A 21,978-nucleotide genomic window follows, 5' to 3' on the forward strand; every position below is an offset into this window, starting at 1 on the left:
TGCCAGGAGTCTGGGAAAACCTCAGTAGGTCACTCCCCTTGAAACCACTCCGAGTGAGAGCTAACACACTACAAAGACCAAACTGCTGCCAGCTAAAAGTAACCCTGAACCTCTCAACCAGTTTAATGATGCAACTTGAATAGATGGGAGTTCCTCTATTTTGCCCTTTTTTAAATGTGAGGTGAGACTAACCACAAGCTTGAGCACACAGTTCTCAGAAAGGGCTAAACCACCAAGGAAGGGAGGAACAATTCTAGAGACTCTGAAAACTGTGATGATTTAAAGATGCAACGAGATCTTGCACTTTAGCGATTGAAGGTGTGCCTGCAGGCTTCGATTGTAAGCGCGTACTACTACTGGCGGAGACAAAAAGAGAGTCAAACTACTACTAAAATCCAGCGTTATGAAATAATTCCAGACTACAACCAGACAGTGTGAAAAATGAACTGCCCTTCTTCGTGTGCACGGCTTGCAACAGAAACCTACGGTCACAAGCAAACTTATTTGAAGCAAGGAAACAAAACAACAAACACAGGAGCCTGAGCGCCAGCGGGACCCGCAGGGGAGTCCTAGCGTTTCCGGCCGGCGGCTGAGAGGCTACTGACCGCTTTAGCCCGTCTCCAAAATGCCAAACGGCTGTCACTCCGTCATCACAATTTCCCTGGGGCGACCTCACTTTCAGATCCTCTCAAAGTTTACCAGAAATTCTCCCAAAGGATTCTTCTGTCCGCCTTCCCACCCTCAGGACACTTTCCGCCTCCAAGAATTACTCTACATCTCTACCCTACTATGCAGCCCCTGGGGGCCCCGGGAGTTGCAAGCGAGCAGGGTGCGATTTCACCCTTGCTTGCTCCCAGTTGCTGGGAAAACCGGCTGCTGAAAACCAAACTTTCCGAGCGACCGTTCGCAGAGGGCGGAGGGCGCGCGGCACTCACAGCTGGTTGATGGCGTTCTGCGAGATGACCGCGTTGGCGGAGAAGTAGGGGATCATGTCGGGGCCACCGAGGCTGCAGGTGCAGGCGAGGGGCGCCTTCTTCTCGCGGGCCAACGTGCTCAGGGTCATGGGGCCGGCTCAGGGCGCACGGCTCCCCATCTTGGCCCCCGCCCGGCTGGGGCACGAGGCGCTCGCGTTGGGCTCCACGGGACTGGAAGCGCAGGCAGTGCGGGCTCCCGGCGGCCGAGCTGGGCCCGCCGGGTCTCGCGGAGGCAGGCGCCGCAGCCGTGGGGCTCGGCCGCGGACTCCCAGCGGCCGGGAGCCTCCAGCAGCCCACCCCAACTCGCGTCCGGGGCGGGGCGGGGCGGGGCTGAGCGCGCCGGCGGGGCGGTCCCGAGAGCCGGAGGGTCGGGCCCGCCGGAGCCCCGCCCCGGAGCTCGTCGCACACGCCGGTTCCGCAGCCGGCGGCCGGACCTGCGGAGCAAGGGTCGGCACCAAGCTGCCTCGGCTTGAGTGGAGGAGTGAAGCGAGCCCGAGATTGAGGGTGCGGAATAGGGTGTGGGTGGCCAAGAAAGGTTCGCATTTCTTTGGAATTTTTCAACAGAAAGGTCCTGTCTTTTAATCGGCTTTATACACAAATGGCAAACAAATCCCATTTTTCAAATAACCTTAAAACTTAAAAGGCTGTACACTCGAGAATACAACACCTACGGGCTAGGAAGACGCAGAAATTAACTGAATTTTTTTTTTAAAGCAAAACAGTTGAAGTTTTGATGGGAAAAAAGTATCTACAATGTCGACTCAGTTAAGTCGCTCAGTGGTGTCCAACACTTTGTGACCCCATGAACCGCAGCATGCCAGGCCTCCCTGTCCATCACCAACTCCCGGAGTTCACCCAAACCCATGTCCATTGAGTCGGTGATGCCATCCAACCATCTCATCCTCTGTTGTCCCCTTCTCCTCCTGCCCTCAATCTTTCCCAGCGTCAGGGTCTTTTCAAATGAGTCAGCTCTCCGCATCACGTGGCCAAAGTATTGGAGTGTCAGCTTCAATATCAGTCCTACCAGTGAACACCCAGGACTGATCTCCTTTGGGATGGACTGGTGGATCTCCTTGCAGTCCAAGGGACTCTCAAGAGTCTTCTCCAACACCACAGTTCAAAAGCATCAATTCTTCGGCGCTCAGCTTTCTTCACAGTCCAACTCTCACATCCATACGTGACTACTGGAAAAAGCATAACCTTGAGTAGATGGACCTTTGTTGGCAAAGTAATGTCTCTGCTTTTCAATATGCTATCTAGGTTGGTCATAACTTTACTTCCAAGGAGTAAGCATCTTTTAATTTCATGGCTGCAATCACTATCTGCAGTGATTTTGGAGCCCCCAAAAATAAAGTCTGCCACTGTTTCCACTCTTTCCCCATCTATTTGCCATGAAGTGATGGGACCAGATGCCATGATCTTAGTTTTCTGAATGTTGAACTTTAGGCCAACTTTTCCACTCTCCTCTTTCACTTTCATCAAGAGGCTCTTTAGTTCTTCACTTTCTGACATAAGGGTGGTGTCATCTGCATATCTGAGGTTATTGATATTTCTCCCTGCAATCTTGATTCCAGCTTGTGCTTCATCCAGCCCAGCGTTTCTCATGATGTACTCTGCCTTTAAGTTAAATAAGCAGGGTGACAATATACAGCCTTGACGTACTCCTTTTCCTATTTGGAACCAGTCTGTTGTTCCATGTCCAGTTCTACCTGTTGCTTCCTGACCTGCATATAGGTTTCTCAAGAGGCAGGTCAGGTGGCCTGGTAGTCCCATCTCTTTCAGAATTTTCCACAGTTTCTTGTGATCCACACAGTCAAAGGCTTTGGCATAGTCAATAAAGCAGAAATAGATGTTTTTCTGGAACTCTCTGGCTTTTTCGATGATCCAGTGGATGTTGGCAATTTGATCTCTGGTTCCTCTGTCTTTTCTAAAACCAGCTTGAACATCTGGAAGTTCATGGTTCACATATTGCTGAAGCCTGGCTTGGAGAATTTTGAGCATTACTTTACTAGCATATGAGATGTCGATTATCATCTGCTAACGCTTGTAAATAAATGTGTAAGAGCTCTCCTAACCATCTTACAATCTAAGGATTCCCAGCCTTAATTGCATATATGAATCCACCTGTGGAGATTAAAAAAAATCCCAGTGCCTGGCTGCACCCTAGACCAATCAAATCAAAATCTCTTAAGGTTGGGATCCAGATGGGCCAATACTTTGGCCACCTGATGCGAATAACTGACTCACTGGAAAAGACCCTGATGCTGGGAAAGATTGAAGGCAGGAGGAGAAGGGGATGACAGAGGATAAGATGGTTGAATGGCATCATAGACTCAATGGACATGAGTTTGAGCAAGCTCCAGGAGTTGGTGACGGACAGAGAAGCCTGGCATGCTGCAGTCCACAGGGTCACAAACAGTCGGACACAACTGAGTGACTGAACTGAACCGAGATCCAAAAGACAGTATTTTTCAAAGCTTCCCAGGTGATTCCAGTGTGCAGCCCGGGTTGAGAACTGTTGTGTGCAATGATCTAGAGTAGAAGACAGGATAGAGATTATATCCTCACTGTAGAGATGTGGGAACATTCACAGTCTAGCCAGATGACCTGATTTGTAAGTGACATATAGGAACTTAGATATGAACTCCTGTTTCATAACTCCTGATATAAGGCTTTTCCCACTAAAACCTATTCCCTGATGCTTTAACTACTCACTGAGCAATGCCTTTCACCCAAACAGGGACCAGCTCTTTGTAAAAGGAGAATCTCTTTTCTCTGTCTCCTATACACTGTGTGTAGTGGCTGACAAAAGGGACTGGCCCCCCTGCAGGCACACAGTAAATAAAAGTTAGCTCCCTTATCTCTTGTCCTTACTGTCTGATCAGAATACGTATTTTTGGGCATTGGTATTTTTACCTTTTATGAATACCTCACTAAACTATACATCAATATAAGATGCTATAAGAATTCCAGAGACAAAAATTAACAATTTTAAAAAGCGACTTCACTATTATAAGAATTTTTTTCATGAGAAAAAAATTATAAGAGAAACTAGAAATATAAAAGAGACTAAAATTAGGAAGAACTCACTTTACTACTGAGCATATGCTAGAATCAAGAAGAAATAAGTCTTTGTTTCATATAAAACTTCAGACCTCTTTTCCCAATGGGAAGTTTGGCCATTTTCAAAACACTAGTAATGAAATAATCTAAACTATAAATTCTGTGTCTACAATCCGAATCATTCTTCTGTAAGTTGATCCTTCCATAAAACAAAATTATTACCAAGGCACTGAGGGACTTCAAATACTGCAAACTCATGCTGGAAAAAGATACCTAAATTAGAAACTAGCTGGCAAGTGAAGAGTTAATAAAAGGTCTGGACTTTGGAGTCCAGCGCACCATGATCTTCATCCATCTCTAGGAAGGAAAAATTTTGAAAGATTTATTCAGGCTGTGTCAGCAGGCACCCAAATGGCAGTGTAAGAAAAAAAATCTGCTGATACACCCCAAAATAAATTGCTTTAAATAACTGGCAAACTTGCCAGTTTGAAACTTCTTCTAGGCTGTAATTTATTACAGCCTCCTGCAGTGATTAAAAAAAAAAGTAACAGGCTGTTTGGAACAGCACTGTTAAGGTGAGTCCAGTTCCTTTCATGACGCAGCAGAGAAGTCAACGTTAAGTGATGCAGTTTAGGAAAGATGATGGCATGGTAATCATCTGTATCTGTCAGGAAAAGAAGTCAGCAGGAGATGTTTACTCAATGCAGCACTTAATATATCTGGCATTTAAAAGCGACAGAGATAAAGATTTCATAAATATGTATACTTGTCTTTTACAAATAGGTTCCTATAGTGACACCCCAGAAGTGCACAGTCCTTTGTTTTCCCTCAAAAGACCTGTCAGTGCCCATTCAACAAATGAAGGAGACTGTTTTAACACCCCCATCTAGGCCTTTTCAAAGGCTTTTCAAAGTTAAATTCCCATTTTGAACTGTAATATAGAAAATTGGCAAAGTGCTAGAACAAGCCTCTTGATTTTTTTAATAAAAAAAAAAATCATCTCTGTAGACTGGGGTACCTTTTAGGAAATAATCCTTCCTACTACTGTTTCTAAAAGTTGAACAAATTCTCTTTCTTTTCACAATCTGCAGAGTGTCAAAATGTCAATCAGTTTAGTTTCAGCTCAATTTAATCCTTTACTCTCCACTGTCAGGAAACAAGGCTCCAGGGAGAAGTGCTCTGTACCCAAGTATCTGGGAATTCAAAAATGACTCCAAATTAAATTGAGCAGCATGAAATAAACTAAGTTAGTTTTCTACTCCACATGAAGTCAGAAGGGGCTTTCTCTAAAAAAAAAAAAGAAAAACATCTGCACAAAGTCCCTGAAGAAAAATCGATGTATTTCTTTACTGCTTGAGTTTAGTGGATATGAAATTAATTTGGTCATGTCATTTGCCTATCATCTCAAGGGTCAGAAATATGAATATTCTAAAATGTTAACTTGGCTCTTGATAGCATTAGCAATGATCAAATTAAAATTTTTGCAGATTCATATATTAATAGCACTTTAAAAATTTTAAAGCAATAGATGTCTCTTTTAAGACATACTCCACTACTATGTCTTCATGTGTTGTAGGGTATAAACACTGTAAAACTGTATAAAACTAGGGACTTGCATAGTGACCTAAATGTACTCCAGGGAAGACCCAAAGGTGAAATGTGAAGGATGTAAACATACTTTCATTGCTGTAACAAAATTTCAACATGGGTGGATCACTTGAATTGACAATAGCTAATGAGCTCAAAGGTGACAGTGTTAATTTATAATCTCAAGAACTGTGGGCTAGAAACCAAAGGACATAAATTTACTTCTAACACAGTCACTGAATAATCTAAGATTCTGGCCAACTCACTTAACTTCATCTGTAAAATGGGATAATAAAACCCTAAGAAAATATCCCAAGATCTGTTTTTGGGAGAGTTGGGAACCTTAGGAAAGGAATTTCATCCAATCTGGAGATCCTAAGAAATGGATTTAATCCACTTAACAAAGTCACTTAGTTCAAAGTAGTATTGTCATTCAGTTGCTCAGTTGTGTCCAACTCTGCGACCTCATGGACTGTAGCATGCCAGGCTTCCCTGTCCTTCCTTATCTCCCAGAGTTTGCTCAAATTCATGTCCATTGAGTCGATGATGCTATCCAACCATCTCATCCTCTGTCGCCCCCTTCTGCCCTCAATCTTTCCTAGCATCAGGGTCTTTTCCAATGAGTTGGCTCTTTGCATCAGGTAGCCAAAGTATTGGAGCTTCAGCTTCAGCATTAGCCCTCTCAATGAATATTCAGGGTTGATTTCCTTTAGGACTGATTGACTCGTTTGATCTCCTTGCTGTCCAACGGACTCTCAAGAGTCTTCTCCAGCACCCCAGTTTGAAACCATCAGTTCTTTGGTGCTCAGCCTTCTTTATGTTCCAACTCTTACATCTGTACAAGACTACTGGAAAAATCATAGCTTTGCCCTTTGTTGGCGAAGTGATGTCTCTGCTTTTGAATGTGCTGTCTAGGTTTGTCATATCTTTTCTTCCAAGGAGCAAGCGTCTTTTAATTTCACGGCTGCAGTCACTGTCTGCAGTGGTCTTGGAGCCCAAGAAAATAAAGTCTGTCACTGTTTCCATTGTTTTCCCATTTATTTGCCATGAAGTGATAGGACCAGATGCCATGATCTTAGGTTTTTGAATGCTGAGTTTTAAGCCAGTTTTTTCAGTCTCTGCTTTCACCCTTATCAAAAGGCTCTTTAGCTCCTTTTCACTTTCTGTCATTTGGGTGGTGTCATCTATATATCTGAGGTTACTGTTATTTCTCCCAGCAATCTTGATCCCAGATTGTGATTCATCCAGCCCAGCATTTTGCATGACATATTCTGCATATAAGTTAAATAAGCAGGGTGACAATATATAGCCTTGATGTATTCTTTTCTCAGTTTTCAACCAGTCCATTGTTCCATGTCCAGTTCTAACTGTTGCTTCTTGACCTGCATACAGGTTTCTCAGGAGGCAGGTAAGGTGGTCTGGTATTCCCATCTCTAAGAATTTTCCACAGATTGTTGTGAATACAGTCAAAGGCACAGTTGGCAATTTGATCTCTGGTTCCTCCGCCTTTTGAACATTACTTTGCTAGTATGTGAAATGAGCCCAATTATGCAGTAATTTGAACATTCTTTGGCATTCGCCTTCTTTGGGATTGAAATGAAAACTGACCTTTTCCGGTCCTGTGGCCACTGTTGAATTTTCCAAATTTGGTGGCATATTGAGTGCAACACTTAACAGCATCATCTTTCAGTATTTTAAATAGCTCAGCTGGAATTCCATCACTTCCACTAGCTTTGTTCGTAGTAATTCTTCCTAAGGTCCACTTGACTTCACACTCCAGAATATCTGGCTCTAGTTGAGTGACCTTTTTTGGTACAGTTCTTCTGTGTATTCTTGCCACCTTCCCTTAATCTTTTCTGCTTCTGTTAGGTCCTTACCATTTCTGTCCATTATTGTGCCCATCTTTGCATGAAATGTTCCCTTGGTATCTCTAATTTTCTTGAAGAGATCTCTAGTCTTTCCCATTATATTGTTTTTCTCTAGTTCTTTGCATTGTTCACTTAACAAGGCTTTCTTATCTCTCATTTCTCTGGAACTCAGGATTCAATTGGTTATACCTTTCCCTTCCTCCGTTGCCTTTCACTTCTCTTCTTTTCTCAGCTATTTGTAAGGCCTCCTCAGACAACCATTTTGCCTTCTTGAATTTCTTTTTCTTGGGGATGGTTTTGGGCACCGCCGCCTGTACAATGATACAAACCTCCATCCATAGTTCTTCAGGCACTTTATCAGATCTAATAGTCCCTTGATTCTATTTGTCACTTCTACTGTATAATCATAAGGGATTTAATTTAGATCATACCTGAATGCCCTAATGGTTTTCCCTACTTTCTTCAATTTAAGTCTAAATTTTGCAATAAGGAGCTCATGATCTGAGCCACAGTCAGCTCCTGGTATTGTTTTTGCTGACAGTATAGAGCTTCTCCATCTTTGGCTGCAAAGAATATAATCAGTCTGATTTCAGTATTGACCATCTGGTGATGTCCACGTGTAGAGTTTTCTCTTGTGTTGTTGGAAGAGGGTGTTTGCTATGACCAGTGCTTTCTCTTGGCAAAACTGTTAGCCTTTGGCCTGCTTCATTTGGTACTCCAAGGTCAAACTTGCCTGTTACATAGTATAGCTCAACAGTTAAAAATTCTGGCCTTAGAATTTAATAGGCTGGGCTTGAATTCTAGAACCACTATTAGCTATGAACTTTAAATTGCTACTTAATCTGTAGCTCAGTATTAGTATGTTAATTTATAAAGTTATTGTGAGGATTAATTAAGTTGAAAGATATAAAACACCGAAAAGAGTACCTGGCACAAAAATCTACTTTTTTGGCCTTAATGGCTCTGTAAGCTCAAGTGAGCTAACAGAAAGGTTGAGGAAGACTTCAGAAATAAAATCAGAGAGCTGGAGTCTTCAGTGAAGAATCTTAGATCAGAGTGTAGGACTATCATAAAGTTTTGCATTTTTATTAAAAACTTTTTTTGCTTTTCTAAATCTTCCATGTAATCTTATCTTTTGACTGTTTCTCTGAGGTAAAACCCTTAATAGGCAAAAGACCTATGTGCTTTTCTTTAGGTCATTAAGAACGCTCTGTGTGTGCATTGAAGGGAGCAAGCAGAGTTTGAAGTCAATCTGGCAACCTTAGGGTAAAGTCCACTGTGCATTTTAGTTTATTAACTGAGAAAATGAAAATGTTGAACTAGAGATAATCCCCTGTGCTCTCTTCCATCAAGCTCAGAAACAGCTAAAGTGGGCAATATTAAAATGGCAATGAATGTGACATCAGGAAGTTCTAGATTCTAGCTTCTTTGTCCATGGGCAACACTTACCCTGTCCCAGCCCTTGTTTCTTTAAAGTGGGATGGTAATGCTTACCTCACAGGTTTATTAAGATACACAGACACAAGTACTTTGTGAACAGGACAGGACCAGATTTTTGTTACTGTTACCATCCATAAATTGGCCAATCAGCTTCTGATAACAGAAAGTGTCGTATTTGTTTGTATTTGGGATGAGAAGTAGATGAATGAATGAAATTTAAAATACAAATATACTCCCCCTATACACCACCATTTCATTCAGGAAGTCTTTTCTATTATTGTTTTCCAGGCAGTTAATTACATATTGTCATCTTGTAGTAACATGACATCTGCAGTGCTTACTGGGATTTTGACTTTTTTAAAAAAGCTTTGAAATAATAGTATTAATGTATATAACTTTATTTTTGAAATACCTAGTCATAAGAAAGAATGATTATACCAATCAGAAGACCTATCGGTATTTTTATGTTTTCTCTAAGGGCTTCATCTAGTGAAATAAATAGTAAATTAATCTCCTGAGTGTCAAAAGAGAGAAAACCAACACTTTAAAGAGTTACAAAACAAAAAGCCTGTTACCTAGAGTACACAACAATCTGTCTCCTGTTAATCTGTAAAACGCTAGGCTAGAACTCTCAAGATAATACCCTTAATTTTCAAACTTGTTGCCCAGACAGTACCAAGAGGTATCTTGCTACACTTGGTCAAAGGCACTCTTCATGCAATACAATAAACCAAACTCTGTAAACAAAGGCTCTTCAAAGCAATCAAGTTTTGCAATCACTATGTGGCTAATAGTTTTATTTAAAAGAATATCTGACAATAGTTTTAAACACTGGCTGGAACAATGTCACTGAGCCCTTCCAATCCTTTCTATGGAACTTTCCACCATAAGAGCGATGGGAAATACTGAAAGGATCTGCATATCAACTCCATGAGAGGCAGATCTAAGGCATTCATCCCCCATAGTCTTAACCACCATATACTCTAGTAGGAAGAAATGCTGAAATGCTGCTTTCTTCAGGTTACAAAGGCCTCACAACTCTATTGTTTAGTAAAAATAGGAGGCATTTATAGATCACTTTTCACATCCAACACACCTTACAAAACATTTAACCATTTAATCCTCACTGTCTTTAAACATTAAAAAAAAAAATTTAAACACAGCCTTTCAAACACAGGCTCAAAAACATTTTTTTTTTTTTCAGTAGAAAGATAAAAGTCACTCTTCTCATCACCATCATCCTACTCCCAGGGATGACTGTTAATACTTCCAGAAATTTTTCCTGCATAAGCAAACATTAATATGTTATAGCTGTTCTGTAAGAAACATACATGCACACAAGCCATAATTATCTACACATATTATTACTCTTTGTGCTCCCTCCACACTTATCACTATATCTTAGATACTTTTCCATGTCTATAAAGATGTACCTCATTCTTTTAAAGGAGTGCTTCATATTCTATTTTAAAATTATATATAATTTAAATACTCCTCTACTGATGGACATTCAAATTGTTTTCAGTCTTTACTATCATAGACAGTATCACTATGAACATACTTTAACACAATCTTCGGGCTTTAAAGTGAATATATTTGTTGGGCAGATACCGAGAGATGGAATTGGCAGTAAAAATATTTTAAACATCTTAGGAATCGGCAGACATTATCAAATTGCCTTCCTAAAGGGTTTACTTTTTTATTTTCCACTGGAATCTCTGTGTCTACTCTCACTCTATGATCTAGTAAATTAACTCAGGGCCCAAGCTTCTCTTCTACACCTCTTCTACATAATACATTAAAAACTAAATCTATGTGATATATATGTACATATGTTGGCCTTCCCTGGTGGCTCAGACGGTAAAGAATTCACCTGCAATGTAGGGAGACCTGGGTTTGATCCCTGGGTTGGGAAGATCCCCTGGAGGAGGGCATGGCAACCCACGCCAGTATTCTTGCCTGGAGAATGCCCATGGACAGAGAAGCCTGGTGGGCTACCGTCCATGGGGTTGCAAAGAATCAGACAGGGCTGAGCGACTAAGCACAGTGCAGTACATATATGTGTATATGTCAGTATATATGTATGAGAAAAGTAAAATATACTTTAAAAAACTAGAGAAAAATGTTAACTTATAAAGAAAAATATTATGAAGAAATTATCATAGATAATTTAAAAGAATTAGACTGTAAGAAAATATATATAGCACTTAAATTATTTTGAAGATAATATAATTTTTAATTCAGAAAATATCTTAAGATCTTGTTTGATGCTAATGATACACAAGATATTATAGATGAACAAGCCAAATGTGGCCTAATACCATCAATGTCCTGAAATAGGGTGAGACAGAGACAGAAAAATGGGAAATAAACTGGAGTAACATAAAATGGAATCTAGAGGAGCTGAGAAAGTCTTGAAAATAAAAGCAATAAATGATATTCACTGAGCTGACATTTACCGTGTACCAGATCCTTGGTGGCTTAGATGGTAAAGAATCTGCCTGTAGTGTGGGAGACCTGGGTTCGATCCCTGGGTTGGGAAGGTCCTCTGGAGAAGGGAATGGCTATTCACTCCAGTATTCTTGCCTGGAGAATCCCATGGACAGAGGAGCCCAGGGGCTACAGTCTATGGGGTTGCAGTCAGACACGACTGAGTGACTAAGCACACAGCACAGATCCTCTATTAAGAGTTTCTATGTAGAACTTATGGTTGCCAGGGGGAAGGGATAGTTAGGGCGTTTGGGATGGACATGTACACATGCTATATTTAAAATGGATACCCAACAAGGACCTACTATACAGTACATGCAACTCTGTTCAATGTTAGGTAACAGCCTGGATGGGAGGGGAATTTGGGGGAGAAGGGATACATATATAGGTACGGCTGAGTCTCTTCACTGTTCACCTCAAACTATCACAACGCTGTTAATCAGCTATACACCAATACAGAATAAAAAATTAAGAAAAAAAGTTTACATGAAGTATCTCAATTCTCACAAACAACCCTATGCTTCTATGATTATCTTTACGAGGCTCAGAGAGGTTAATTGATTTGTCTAAGGTAATACAGCAGTAATTTGAATTCAGCAAGTTATTCTGGCTCCAGAAAGAATCTGTTTTGTTAATCAATGTTCTACACTGTCTGCATGATTATATAGGTTCACTACAGAACAGGTTTAAGTCTGAAAAGGTCTACTGCCAACAGGAAGAACTCCTGGGTACCTTAAATACCTACCTTCCTGCACCTTGTGCTCCCTTTTCTACTTGATCCTAGCTATAGCTGGCAGGTCCTGACAATAAATGGCAACCTACTCCAGTACTCTTGCCTGGAAAGTCCCATGGATGGAGGAGCCTGGTAGGCTGCAATCCATGGGGTCGCGAAGAGTCGGACACGACTGAGCGACTTCACTTTCACTTTTCACTTTCATGAATTGGAGAAGGAAATGGCAACCTACTCCAGTGTTCTTGCCTGGAGAGTCCCAGGGACGGTGGAGCCTGGTGGGCTGCCGTCTATGGGGTCACACATAGTCAGACACGACTGAAGCGACTTAACAGCAGCAGCAGCAACCCAGTACTAAATATAGCAGTAAGATGACCTTCTGGTTGTTGTACACCATTCTCTTGCTACCAGATCCTGTAGAGCTCTGTATTTCAAACTAATATTCATCACAAGATATTTTTCAAAGCACTTAAACCTCTACAGTTTTTTGCTTTCCTATTTTTTTTTTTTTTAAACACAGCATCTTACATGAAAGAGGCATTCACTGTATTTGTGGATGATGATGGCATCGTGATATCATTTAATTAAATAAACCTACTTACTAGCTGGGTAGGTATTATTGTTGCAGGAAGACGGACCCCTTCCAAGGCCCGAAACTGGGCTCTTGATGAACTGTCCAAGGAGACACATGTGCTGACAAAGCAAGAGACTTTATTGGGAACGGGCACCCGGGTGGAGAGCAGTAGGGTAAGGGAACCCAGGAGAACTACTCTGCCGCGTGGCTCGCAGTCTCAGGTTTTATGGTGATGGGATTAGTTTCTGGGTGGTCTTTGACCAATCATTCTAATTCAGAGTCTTTCCTGGTGGCCCACGCATCGCTCAGCCAAGATGGATGCTAGCGAGAGGGATTCTGGGAAGTGGACGGACAGGCGGTGTCTCCTTTAGACCTTTCCTGATCTCTTCCGGTTGGGGGTGGCTTATTAATTCCCTATTCCTTATCAGGATCTCCTGTCATAAAACAACTCATGCAAATAGTTACTATGGTACCTGGCCAGGGTGGGTGGTTTCAACCAGTGTGTTTCCCCTAACATTATCACTCCTCATTATAGTTAAAGAAAAAGATGAACCAGCTAATAATATCAAGGTGATAAGAAGCCTACACATTAGGCTGCTGCTGTATGTGTGCTCAGTCACGTCCGACTCTTTGTGACCCCACAGACTGGATTTTCCAGCAAGAATACTGGAGTGGGTTGCATTTCCTCCTCCAGGGGATCTTCCCGACCCAGGGACTGAACCCTCCTGAATTTCCTGCATTGGCAGATAGATTCTTTATCACTGTGCCACCTGGGAATCCCACTCTTTAGGCTGAGATGGGTCCAATTCAATCTGTCAACATACTATTAACAGATTAACTGAATACAACTGGATTAACCCTGAATATCTATAGGCCAGGCACTTTAGATGCTGATTATCAAAATGATTAAGAGTTAAACACTTTTATAATAATTCCCTATTTAAAATCCCAAAGAGTCCTTTATTCCCCTTTAGATCACATCCAAGCTCTTCTTCTGGCCTTCAGATCCTCCATGATTTAAATCCTGCTATAATCCAGCCATTATGGCATATTACTCTCAACTCCATCCCTTCTCCAGCACAATCAGTTTAATTATTTTTTAGCCATTCTCCCAAAACAAATCCTTGCCATAATTAGGTGGTTTTTATCCTGTCTTCCTATACATGAGTCTTACTCTCCTCCCTGTTCAAATTATTCCTTTTCTAAGACCATTTTTAGACGGGAATACCAGACCACCTGACCTGCCTCTTGAGAAACCTATATGCAGGTCAGGAAGCAACAGTTAGAACTGGACATGGAACAACAGACTGGTTCCAAATAGGAAAAGGAGTACGTCAAGGCTGTATATTGTCACCCTGCTTATTTAACGTATATGCAGAGTACATCATGAGAAACACTATGCTGGAAGAAGCACAGGCTGGAATCAAGATTGCCAGGAGAATCAATAACCTCAGATATGCAGATGATACCACCCTTATGGCAGAAAGTGAAGAGGAACTCAAAAGCCTCTTGATGAACGTGAAAGAGGAAAGTGAAAAAGTTGGCTTAAAGCTCAACATTCAGAAAACTAAGATCACAGCATCTGGTCCCATCACTTCATGGGAGATAGATGGGGAAACAGTGTCAGACTTTATTTTGGGGGGCTCTAAAATCACTGCAGATGGTGACTGTAGCCATGAAATTAAAAGACGCTTATTCCTTGGAAGGAAAGTTATGACCAACTTAGATAGCATATTCAAAACCAGAGACATTACTTTGCCAACAAAGATCTGTTAGTCAAGGCTATGGTTTTTCCTGTGGTCATGTATGGATGTGAGAGTTGGACTGTGATGAAAGCTGAGCACTGAAGAATTGATGCTTTTGAACTGTGGTGTTGGAGAAGACTCTTCAGAGTCCCCTGGACTGTAAGAAGATCCAACCAGTCCATTCTAAAGGAGATCAGTCCTGGGTGTTCTTTGGAAGGAATGATGCTAAAGCTGAAACTCCAGTACTTTGGCCAACTCATGCGAAGAGTTGACTCATTGGAAAAGACCCTGATGCTGGGAGGGATTGGGGGCAGGAGGAGAAGGGGACGACAGAGGATGAGATGGCTGGATGGCATCACTGACTCGATGGACATGAGTTTGAGTGAACTCTGGAAGTTGGTGATGGACAGGGAGGCCTGGCGTGCTGCAATTTATGGGGTTGCAAAGAGTAGGACACGACTGAGCAATTGAACTGAACTGAACTGAGACCATTTTTATCCAGGCTTTCAGGGGCTTCCCTCATAGCTCAGTTGGTAGAGAATCCGCCTGCAATGCAGGAGACCCCGGTTCGATTCCTGGATCACGAAGATCCCCTGGAGAAGGGATAGGCTACCCATTCCAGTATTCCTGGGCTTCCCTTGTGGCTCAGCTGGTAAAGAAGCCACCGGTAATGCGGGAGACCTGGGTTTGATCCCTGGGTTGGGAAGATCCCCTGGAGAAGGGAAAGGCTACCCACTCCAGTATTCTGGCCTGGAGAATTCCAGGGACTATACAGTCCATGGGGTCGCAAAGAGTCAGACATGACTGAATGACTTTCACTTCACTTCTCTGTTTTATGCCACATAATTTACCTCTCTGATGAAGCAAATCACACAGAATAATTCTCTTTCGTGGACTTCATAGAGTCTAGTACAGTGCCAGGCAAGTCCTAAGTATTAAGTATATTCTAGTTAGTTGATTTATTATCCCACACCCCACTACATTCTTCTTAGGGCTCTACATAAATATTTCCTAAAGGAATTGATATGTTAATGACAGAGTTTCTCTCCCCTTGGGAGCTGCTGATATGGGGAGAATTCCCTAGGACTCCTCTTCACTACCTCATCTTTCTGCCGCCTCTTGCTCTTTGGGTAGATGCCGTCTTCATACAGAGAATACAGTAGAGGGCCTGGAATACAATCCAGTATGTAAGGGTTTTATTTTTATTTTCAAGCCTGCCCTAGACTTCCAGGAGCCAAAAGTTCAAATCGCAGCAGGACTGATTCAGCCCTTTCACAAGCAATTTAGTACTATGCAGTTTGTTTAGACTGATCAAATTTCCAAGACCTGGCTGAGCAGCATCATTATCTCTTTAAGCTTTCATGTATCAGCTTCCCTGGCCACATTTCACTTGCCATGTCTTTCTTCTCTGAAATCAGATGAACATGCAAAATTACGCAGTTACATACAATTATGTACTTTTCAACAACCATGTCAAATATCTTTAAGGAATTTAAATATAAAACAAAGTTTGGGGGTTTTTTTTTGTTTTTTCTCTCTCTGGATTAGGCAAAAATCAAGGAGGCAAAAGTTACACTCCTCAATTCTCAGTAGAAAGGGAGCATTCTGTACGATTCTTCAGCTAGTACATCAACTAACAGAAGAGATATGGTATTGCCAGATTCAATTCATACCACCTCAGCTGGAAGGCCAACTGGACAATAGATCTTAAGTGAAGTGAAAAATACTTTGCTGGGGGAAAAAATACTTTGCTTGGGGAAAAGAAGACTAGCAACTATGCCTTTTAATGTTTGATTGTGAAATATTCAAACATGCAGCAAAGAACAGAGAGGATAACAAACCGCCAGAGGCTCAGTAGACTGCACAATCACATCCTAACACTTCACCTTTCAGATTCTAAAACAATTAGCTGAAGCTGCACCACCCCTTTGAATTTCTCTGAGCCTTCTGCCCTCTCTCTATGCAGGTACCTACTCTCCTCAGTTCGGTGTTCATCGGAAGTGACTTTGCATGCATGCACTGTGATATACTACTACACACTAGAACTTTGCCTACTGTTTGAGGCATTTTCATATTTGTATTTTTGCCTGACAATAAGAATACTAATTTCATTTTAATGAAGAGAAAACAGTCTCAAAGAATGAATGTATTTGTCTCAAGTCATGCAACCAATATAAACATAGGTCTCCTAACTCCAATATTAGTGCTCTTTTCATATAATTAAGAACAATGAACTAAAACTCTTTTTGTCTTAGTGGCATTCAACTATATTGTTGTAGTACATTACAAGAAATTACATTGTTTATTATTTGTTTATAAAGTACTTCACCTTAAGTGGCCTAATTTAATAGCAATTATTCCTTGGGGTTGATATTTTCATAATTTTATAGGTAAAGTAACATATTTAAAGAAAACTAAAAAAAAAAAAGATAACTAAGCTTAATGAAGTATTTTAATAACAGCATACTGCCTTTCAAAAGGAAGGTCCTTCAAGGAAAAGGACTATGTTGGGTTAAAAACAGTAATTTCATTTTGGGAAATGAGAGACATTATTGCATCAACACAATTCTCAATAAAAAATTTTAAAGAAAAACTGTACTTATTATATTTAAATTAATTAACATTTGAATTAAAATTTAAAATATGCACAAGCTGACTTTAAAAAAATGAGCAAATAAAAATATAATAAACCACAAAAATAGTCAGAGAAATTTATTACTGCAAACTTCTTATAATTATTGTCATTTTTATATCACAGAAAATGAATTTGGGACTTTGAGTGTGAGCCTGGTGACAGATTTAGTTAACACTGAATGAATTACCAGAAAGTTCTTTTTCTTCTTATATTACCAGGTGTAGTTTATTCTACTTAGAATTTGAGTTCTGTGCTGTATGATATAGGCAAGTCACTAATCTCTTTGTGTCTCAGCTTCCTTATCTATAAAATGGGCAATAATGGTAATTTCCTGCGACTGTTACAAGGACTCAATGAGATTATAAAGTATAAAGTATGAATTGGGTGCTTGCAGGCATATATAAGTTAATTTTGAGAGGATAAAAGACATATTTTGGGAAGGGCAGATAGTTCATCAAGGCCTGAATAAAGAGTATAGGGCTTAGTGGCAAGGGTAGGGCTGGAAAGTTGGAATGAGGTCAGTTTTTAAAGTTTTTAAAATGTTATAACAAATTCTAGACCACTCTACAGGCAACAGAGAATAACAGGAGATTTTTAAGTTGCAAAGTGACATGAATAAATCTGAGTCATCTCTGAGAGTAGGTGGAGACTGTATTGGCATGAGGATCAGTTAGATGCAGAGGGATCATGTTAGGAGCCAGTAATTTAAGCAAGAAGAGAGACTAGGTTAAGGCTGAGGCAGAGGTCATGGAGAGAAAGGGAAAAGTCTGAGATAAAAACACATTTGTATATTTTACGTAACCCTTTCTGTCCATAATGATTCTATAAATACAGAATTAAAGTCCTTTATAAAGCTATTAACACAAATTCTACACTAAAATAAACTGTATATTATGCAAGCTTTAAAATTTGATCAAAATATAACATGTTTTGCCAAACGGTAAAGAATACCCAGATGACAAAGCCTACAGTATCACTACAGAATGAAAAGATAAGTGACCAAGTCCACCTTAATCCTGATGTTTACTATTCCCATTTGCATGTTTAGTCAAGAAGTCTTTTTCACGGATTTAAAATAATTTTGTCTGTAGCAATTCCTTGTTTCAGTCTGTAACTTTTTTCATATTTGTTCTTTCATCAGAAAGAGGTTCAGAATGCAGAAATGATGGCTTAGGGACTGAAGCCTTGGAGGGTGGGGTTGGGAAGTCAGGGATGAATATGAAGTTTCTAGCTTAAACTTTTAAACAGATGATAGAGTCTTAAGAAGAGAAGTTGCAAAGGCCCACAGTGGGTATTGACATGATATGATTTCTTCTCTGAATGTCAAAGTGAAGAAATTCAATGAAACGCAGATAAATGGTGGGAGTCACTAAGACTCTCTTAGGGAAGCCACATGCCTCATCATCTAATTAGTGATGTGCATGTATGGATGAATGAGATCCTTACTGCCCCTACCTACTACGCAGCGAAATCACAGCCAAGGGAACAAGCTTGGTGGAATCAGTGGGGAAAGTCCATCAACAGAGGAATGGATAAAGAAAGATGCAGTGTATATATACAATGGAATATTACTCAGCCATAGAAAAGAACAAAAGAATGCCATATGTAGCAACATGGATGGACCCAGAGATTGTCATACTGAGTGAAGTAAATCAGACACAGAAGACAAATCTCACATGATATTGCATTTACATGTGGAATCTAAAAAAAAGGCTACAAAAATTTTTAAAAAGGCTACAGATGAACTTATCTACAGAACAGAAATAGAGTTACAGATGTAAAATTTAAACTGGGGGGTAAGGGGGAATAACTTAGAGGACTGGGATTGACACAGACATACTACTATATATAGAATAGATAACTAATAAGGACCTACTGTATAGAACAGGAAACTCTATTCAATACTCTGTAAGGGCCTAGATGGGAAAAGAATCTTAAAAAAAGAGTGAATATATTTACCTGTATAACTGATTTACTTTGCTGTACATTTAAAACTAACACAACATTGTAAATCACCTATACCCAGCAAAAACTTTTTTAAAAATGGGGAGGAAACTTTGGAAGAGAAATCTGATAAATACAATAAATACAATCACAGGACACATAAGAGGTTGTAGGCAGTAAGAAATAAGGGTTTAGAGCTCAAAATGGGATCTGAGGTAAAATCTTATGGAAACACCCAAACAAACTCTTTGGCCAACTCAATAGATTTGAAAGTTCTGGGCACAGAGGCATGAATAATGAGGTGGACAGGGTCACTGAGGGATAATACATAGATGTGAGGATGGGAAGCCACGAGTATCCTTGAAACAGTATGCACAATTAAGCAAGCAGTATGCACACATTTTTCTAACGAAAAATTCTAGCATTTTACCTAGCGTTTCAAACAACCCCATGTTTTCCGAAAGGTTAAAAATTTCTACTCCAGGAAATAAAAGTGAGGCAAGGATAGTCTCTGGAGAAAAATTAACTTCTGAGAGATGAACAGGTAAGAACTGCTGGTGAAACCAACTGAGATACTCTGGGCAGAGGGTATAAGGAGAACCAGCAAAGAATGATGATAAGAAAGCCAAAGGAGAGACTTCCCTGGTGGTCCAGTGGGTAAGACTCCATGCTCACAGTGCAGGGGCCCTGAGTTCGATCCTTGGTCAGGGAACTAGATCCCATATGTCACAACAAAGGATACTGCATGCCACAATGAATATTGACTATCCTGTGTGCTGCAACTAAGACCCAGTGTTGTCAAATAAATATTTTTTAAAAAAGAAAGCCAAAGGAGGTGAGAACTGCATAGAGGAATGGGCAATAGTGTCATTTAAAATTGGGATAAAAAATTATTCACTGGCAATCTTAACAAGAACAGCATTTGGAGTGATGAAAGGGGCAAAAAGTCAGATTTCACAGGTGAAACAGTGAATATGAGTTGACAAAGGAGGCAGTTAATATAGACTGTCCTTTCAGAAATCAAAACAAACTTGTAGTGTGAGCTGAAAACAAGGTTGTGAAACAGTATTGTAAAATTATATTTTAGTTTTTTTGGTCCTATAAAGATCTGACCATGTTTATAACGTGAGCGAAACAAGCCAATAGAGAGAGATAAAACCCTATGACAAATTAAAACATTGTCCAAATAACTGATCTTGAAAAAGGGTACAATATTTAAAGTCTAAACTTCAAGAAACAGGAGTATTTTTAAGAAAGGTACAGATACCAATAAGATGATTAGAATCCTCTGCATATTAAAAACTTTCCAAAGATGTGTTCACATACTTGAACCTAGAAGATTCACATAAATTTGGCTCAGAAATTATTTTCCAGAAGTTTCTAGAAATGTAATTGTGTGTGTTTGTGAAGGATAATTTAATTTCTCATTCTTGACATATTTTTGACATCTGAAGAGATCTGCATAGGCTTGTCTTCTGCTATATCGCATTTAAAGTTTAATATACCCCCAAATAAACTACAATAATATAAAAAGCAAACAAAAGTCTAGGGTTGGGGAAGGCTCGGAAATAATCCAGTTAATGAGCTTTCCATGGTGGAATTTGGTATTCTAAAACTTAAGCTCCTGCATAGCTACCTTATCACACACAGTTAGGACTTGGAATTTCATATGTAACTTCTAGCCAACAGGTTATTTCTTCTAAAAAAAACAACCATTTCTTCTTTTCAATCACAGATAACCTGCACGCTAAGTTGCTTTGGTTTGTATCTGACTTTCTGTGACCCCATGGACTGTATGTAGCCCGTCAGGCTCCTCTGTCCCCAGGCAAGAACATGAGTGGGTGGCCATTTCCTTCTCCAGGGGATTTTTCCGACCCATGGATCAAACTAAAATATCCACCTTAAAAACAGTAACACACGAACTTCTTACTGGCATCATATTTTCATATGTAATTATTAGTAATCCTGCCATATATGCCTTTCCTATCTTTTACATGGCCTGTATTTTCCCGTTCCAGAGAGTATCAATGATAAAAATTTTATGTGGGTAAAGATGCAGCAGTATTGTGTGTATGTAATGTATATATGTTAGAGATCATCCTTTTAATAGAAAGCCTGGAGTTTGATTTTCTAAAAATTATTTTGGTATTCTGTGGAATTTACATGCAAATGTATTTAAGACAATCACCATTTAATTCAGTTGAATATTAAAAGTGATTTCATTGATTACATATTTCAACTGTTTAGAGGGATGTTCTGCAAAACAAAACACCAAAAAAACATTGGCCTGGAACTACTCCAGTGGTTAAGACTCTGTACTTCCACTGCAGGGGGCACGGGTTCAGTTCCTGGTAGGGCAACTAAGATCCCACATGCCGCAAGGCAGGGCATGGCGAACAAACAACCCCCCTTCTAAACCCACATTGGCCTTGCCAGGTATGTTTAAATTTATTTGAAAATTTTAATGTATCAACTGTCTTTTTTGGAGTTGGGGGGATGAATAACTAGGCTATTAGTGATTTTTATGGTTTCTGAAATACTATAAAGATTTGTTTACTTCAACCCTGAATACTCATTGGAAGGACTGATGCTGAAGCTGAATGAAGCTCCAATACTTTGGCCACTTAATGCCATGAGCCGACTCACTGGAAAAGACCCTGATGCTGGGAAAGATTGAGGGCAGGAGGAGAAGGGGACAACAGAGGATGAGATGGTTGGATGGCATCACTGACTCAATGGACATGAGTTTGAGTAAAATCTGGAAGAGAGTGAAAGACAGGGAAGCCAAGTGTAGTCCGTGGGGCTACAAAGAGTCGGACATGATTTAGTGACTGAACAACAACAAATTGTTTTTTATGAACATAAAATTATGACCCTAGTTTTAGAAGAGCTCAGTTTATAATGATAAAAAGGATTAACAGTAATAAT

General features: G+C 40.2%; 1 protein-coding gene across 4 annotated transcripts in view; it reads right to left on the reverse strand.

The window, feature by feature from the left end:
• Positions 1–21,978, reverse strand: part of SSH2 (slingshot protein phosphatase 2) — a 246,552-nt gene that overhangs the window by 101,966 nt on the left and 122,608 nt on the right. Inside the window, exon 1 of one of the 4 annotated variants that reach the window (XM_019980925.2) lies at positions 936–1,272. The exons of the other annotated variants lie outside the window; for them this stretch is intronic. Coding sequence (XP_019836484.2) covers positions 936–1,063 — 128 coding nt within the window. The 5' untranslated portion in view covers positions 1,064–1,272. Of the gene's footprint in view, positions 1–935; positions 1,273–21,978 lie in introns of those variants that run through there. 4 annotated transcript variants of the gene reach the window in all.

Source organism: Bos indicus, chromosome 19 (genome assembly GCF_029378745.1).
Source record: "Bos indicus isolate NIAB-ARS_2022 breed Sahiwal x Tharparkar chromosome 19, NIAB-ARS_B.indTharparkar_mat_pri_1.0, whole genome shotgun sequence".
NCBI classification, from domain to species: Eukaryota; Metazoa; Chordata; class Mammalia; order Artiodactyla; family Bovidae; genus Bos; species Bos indicus.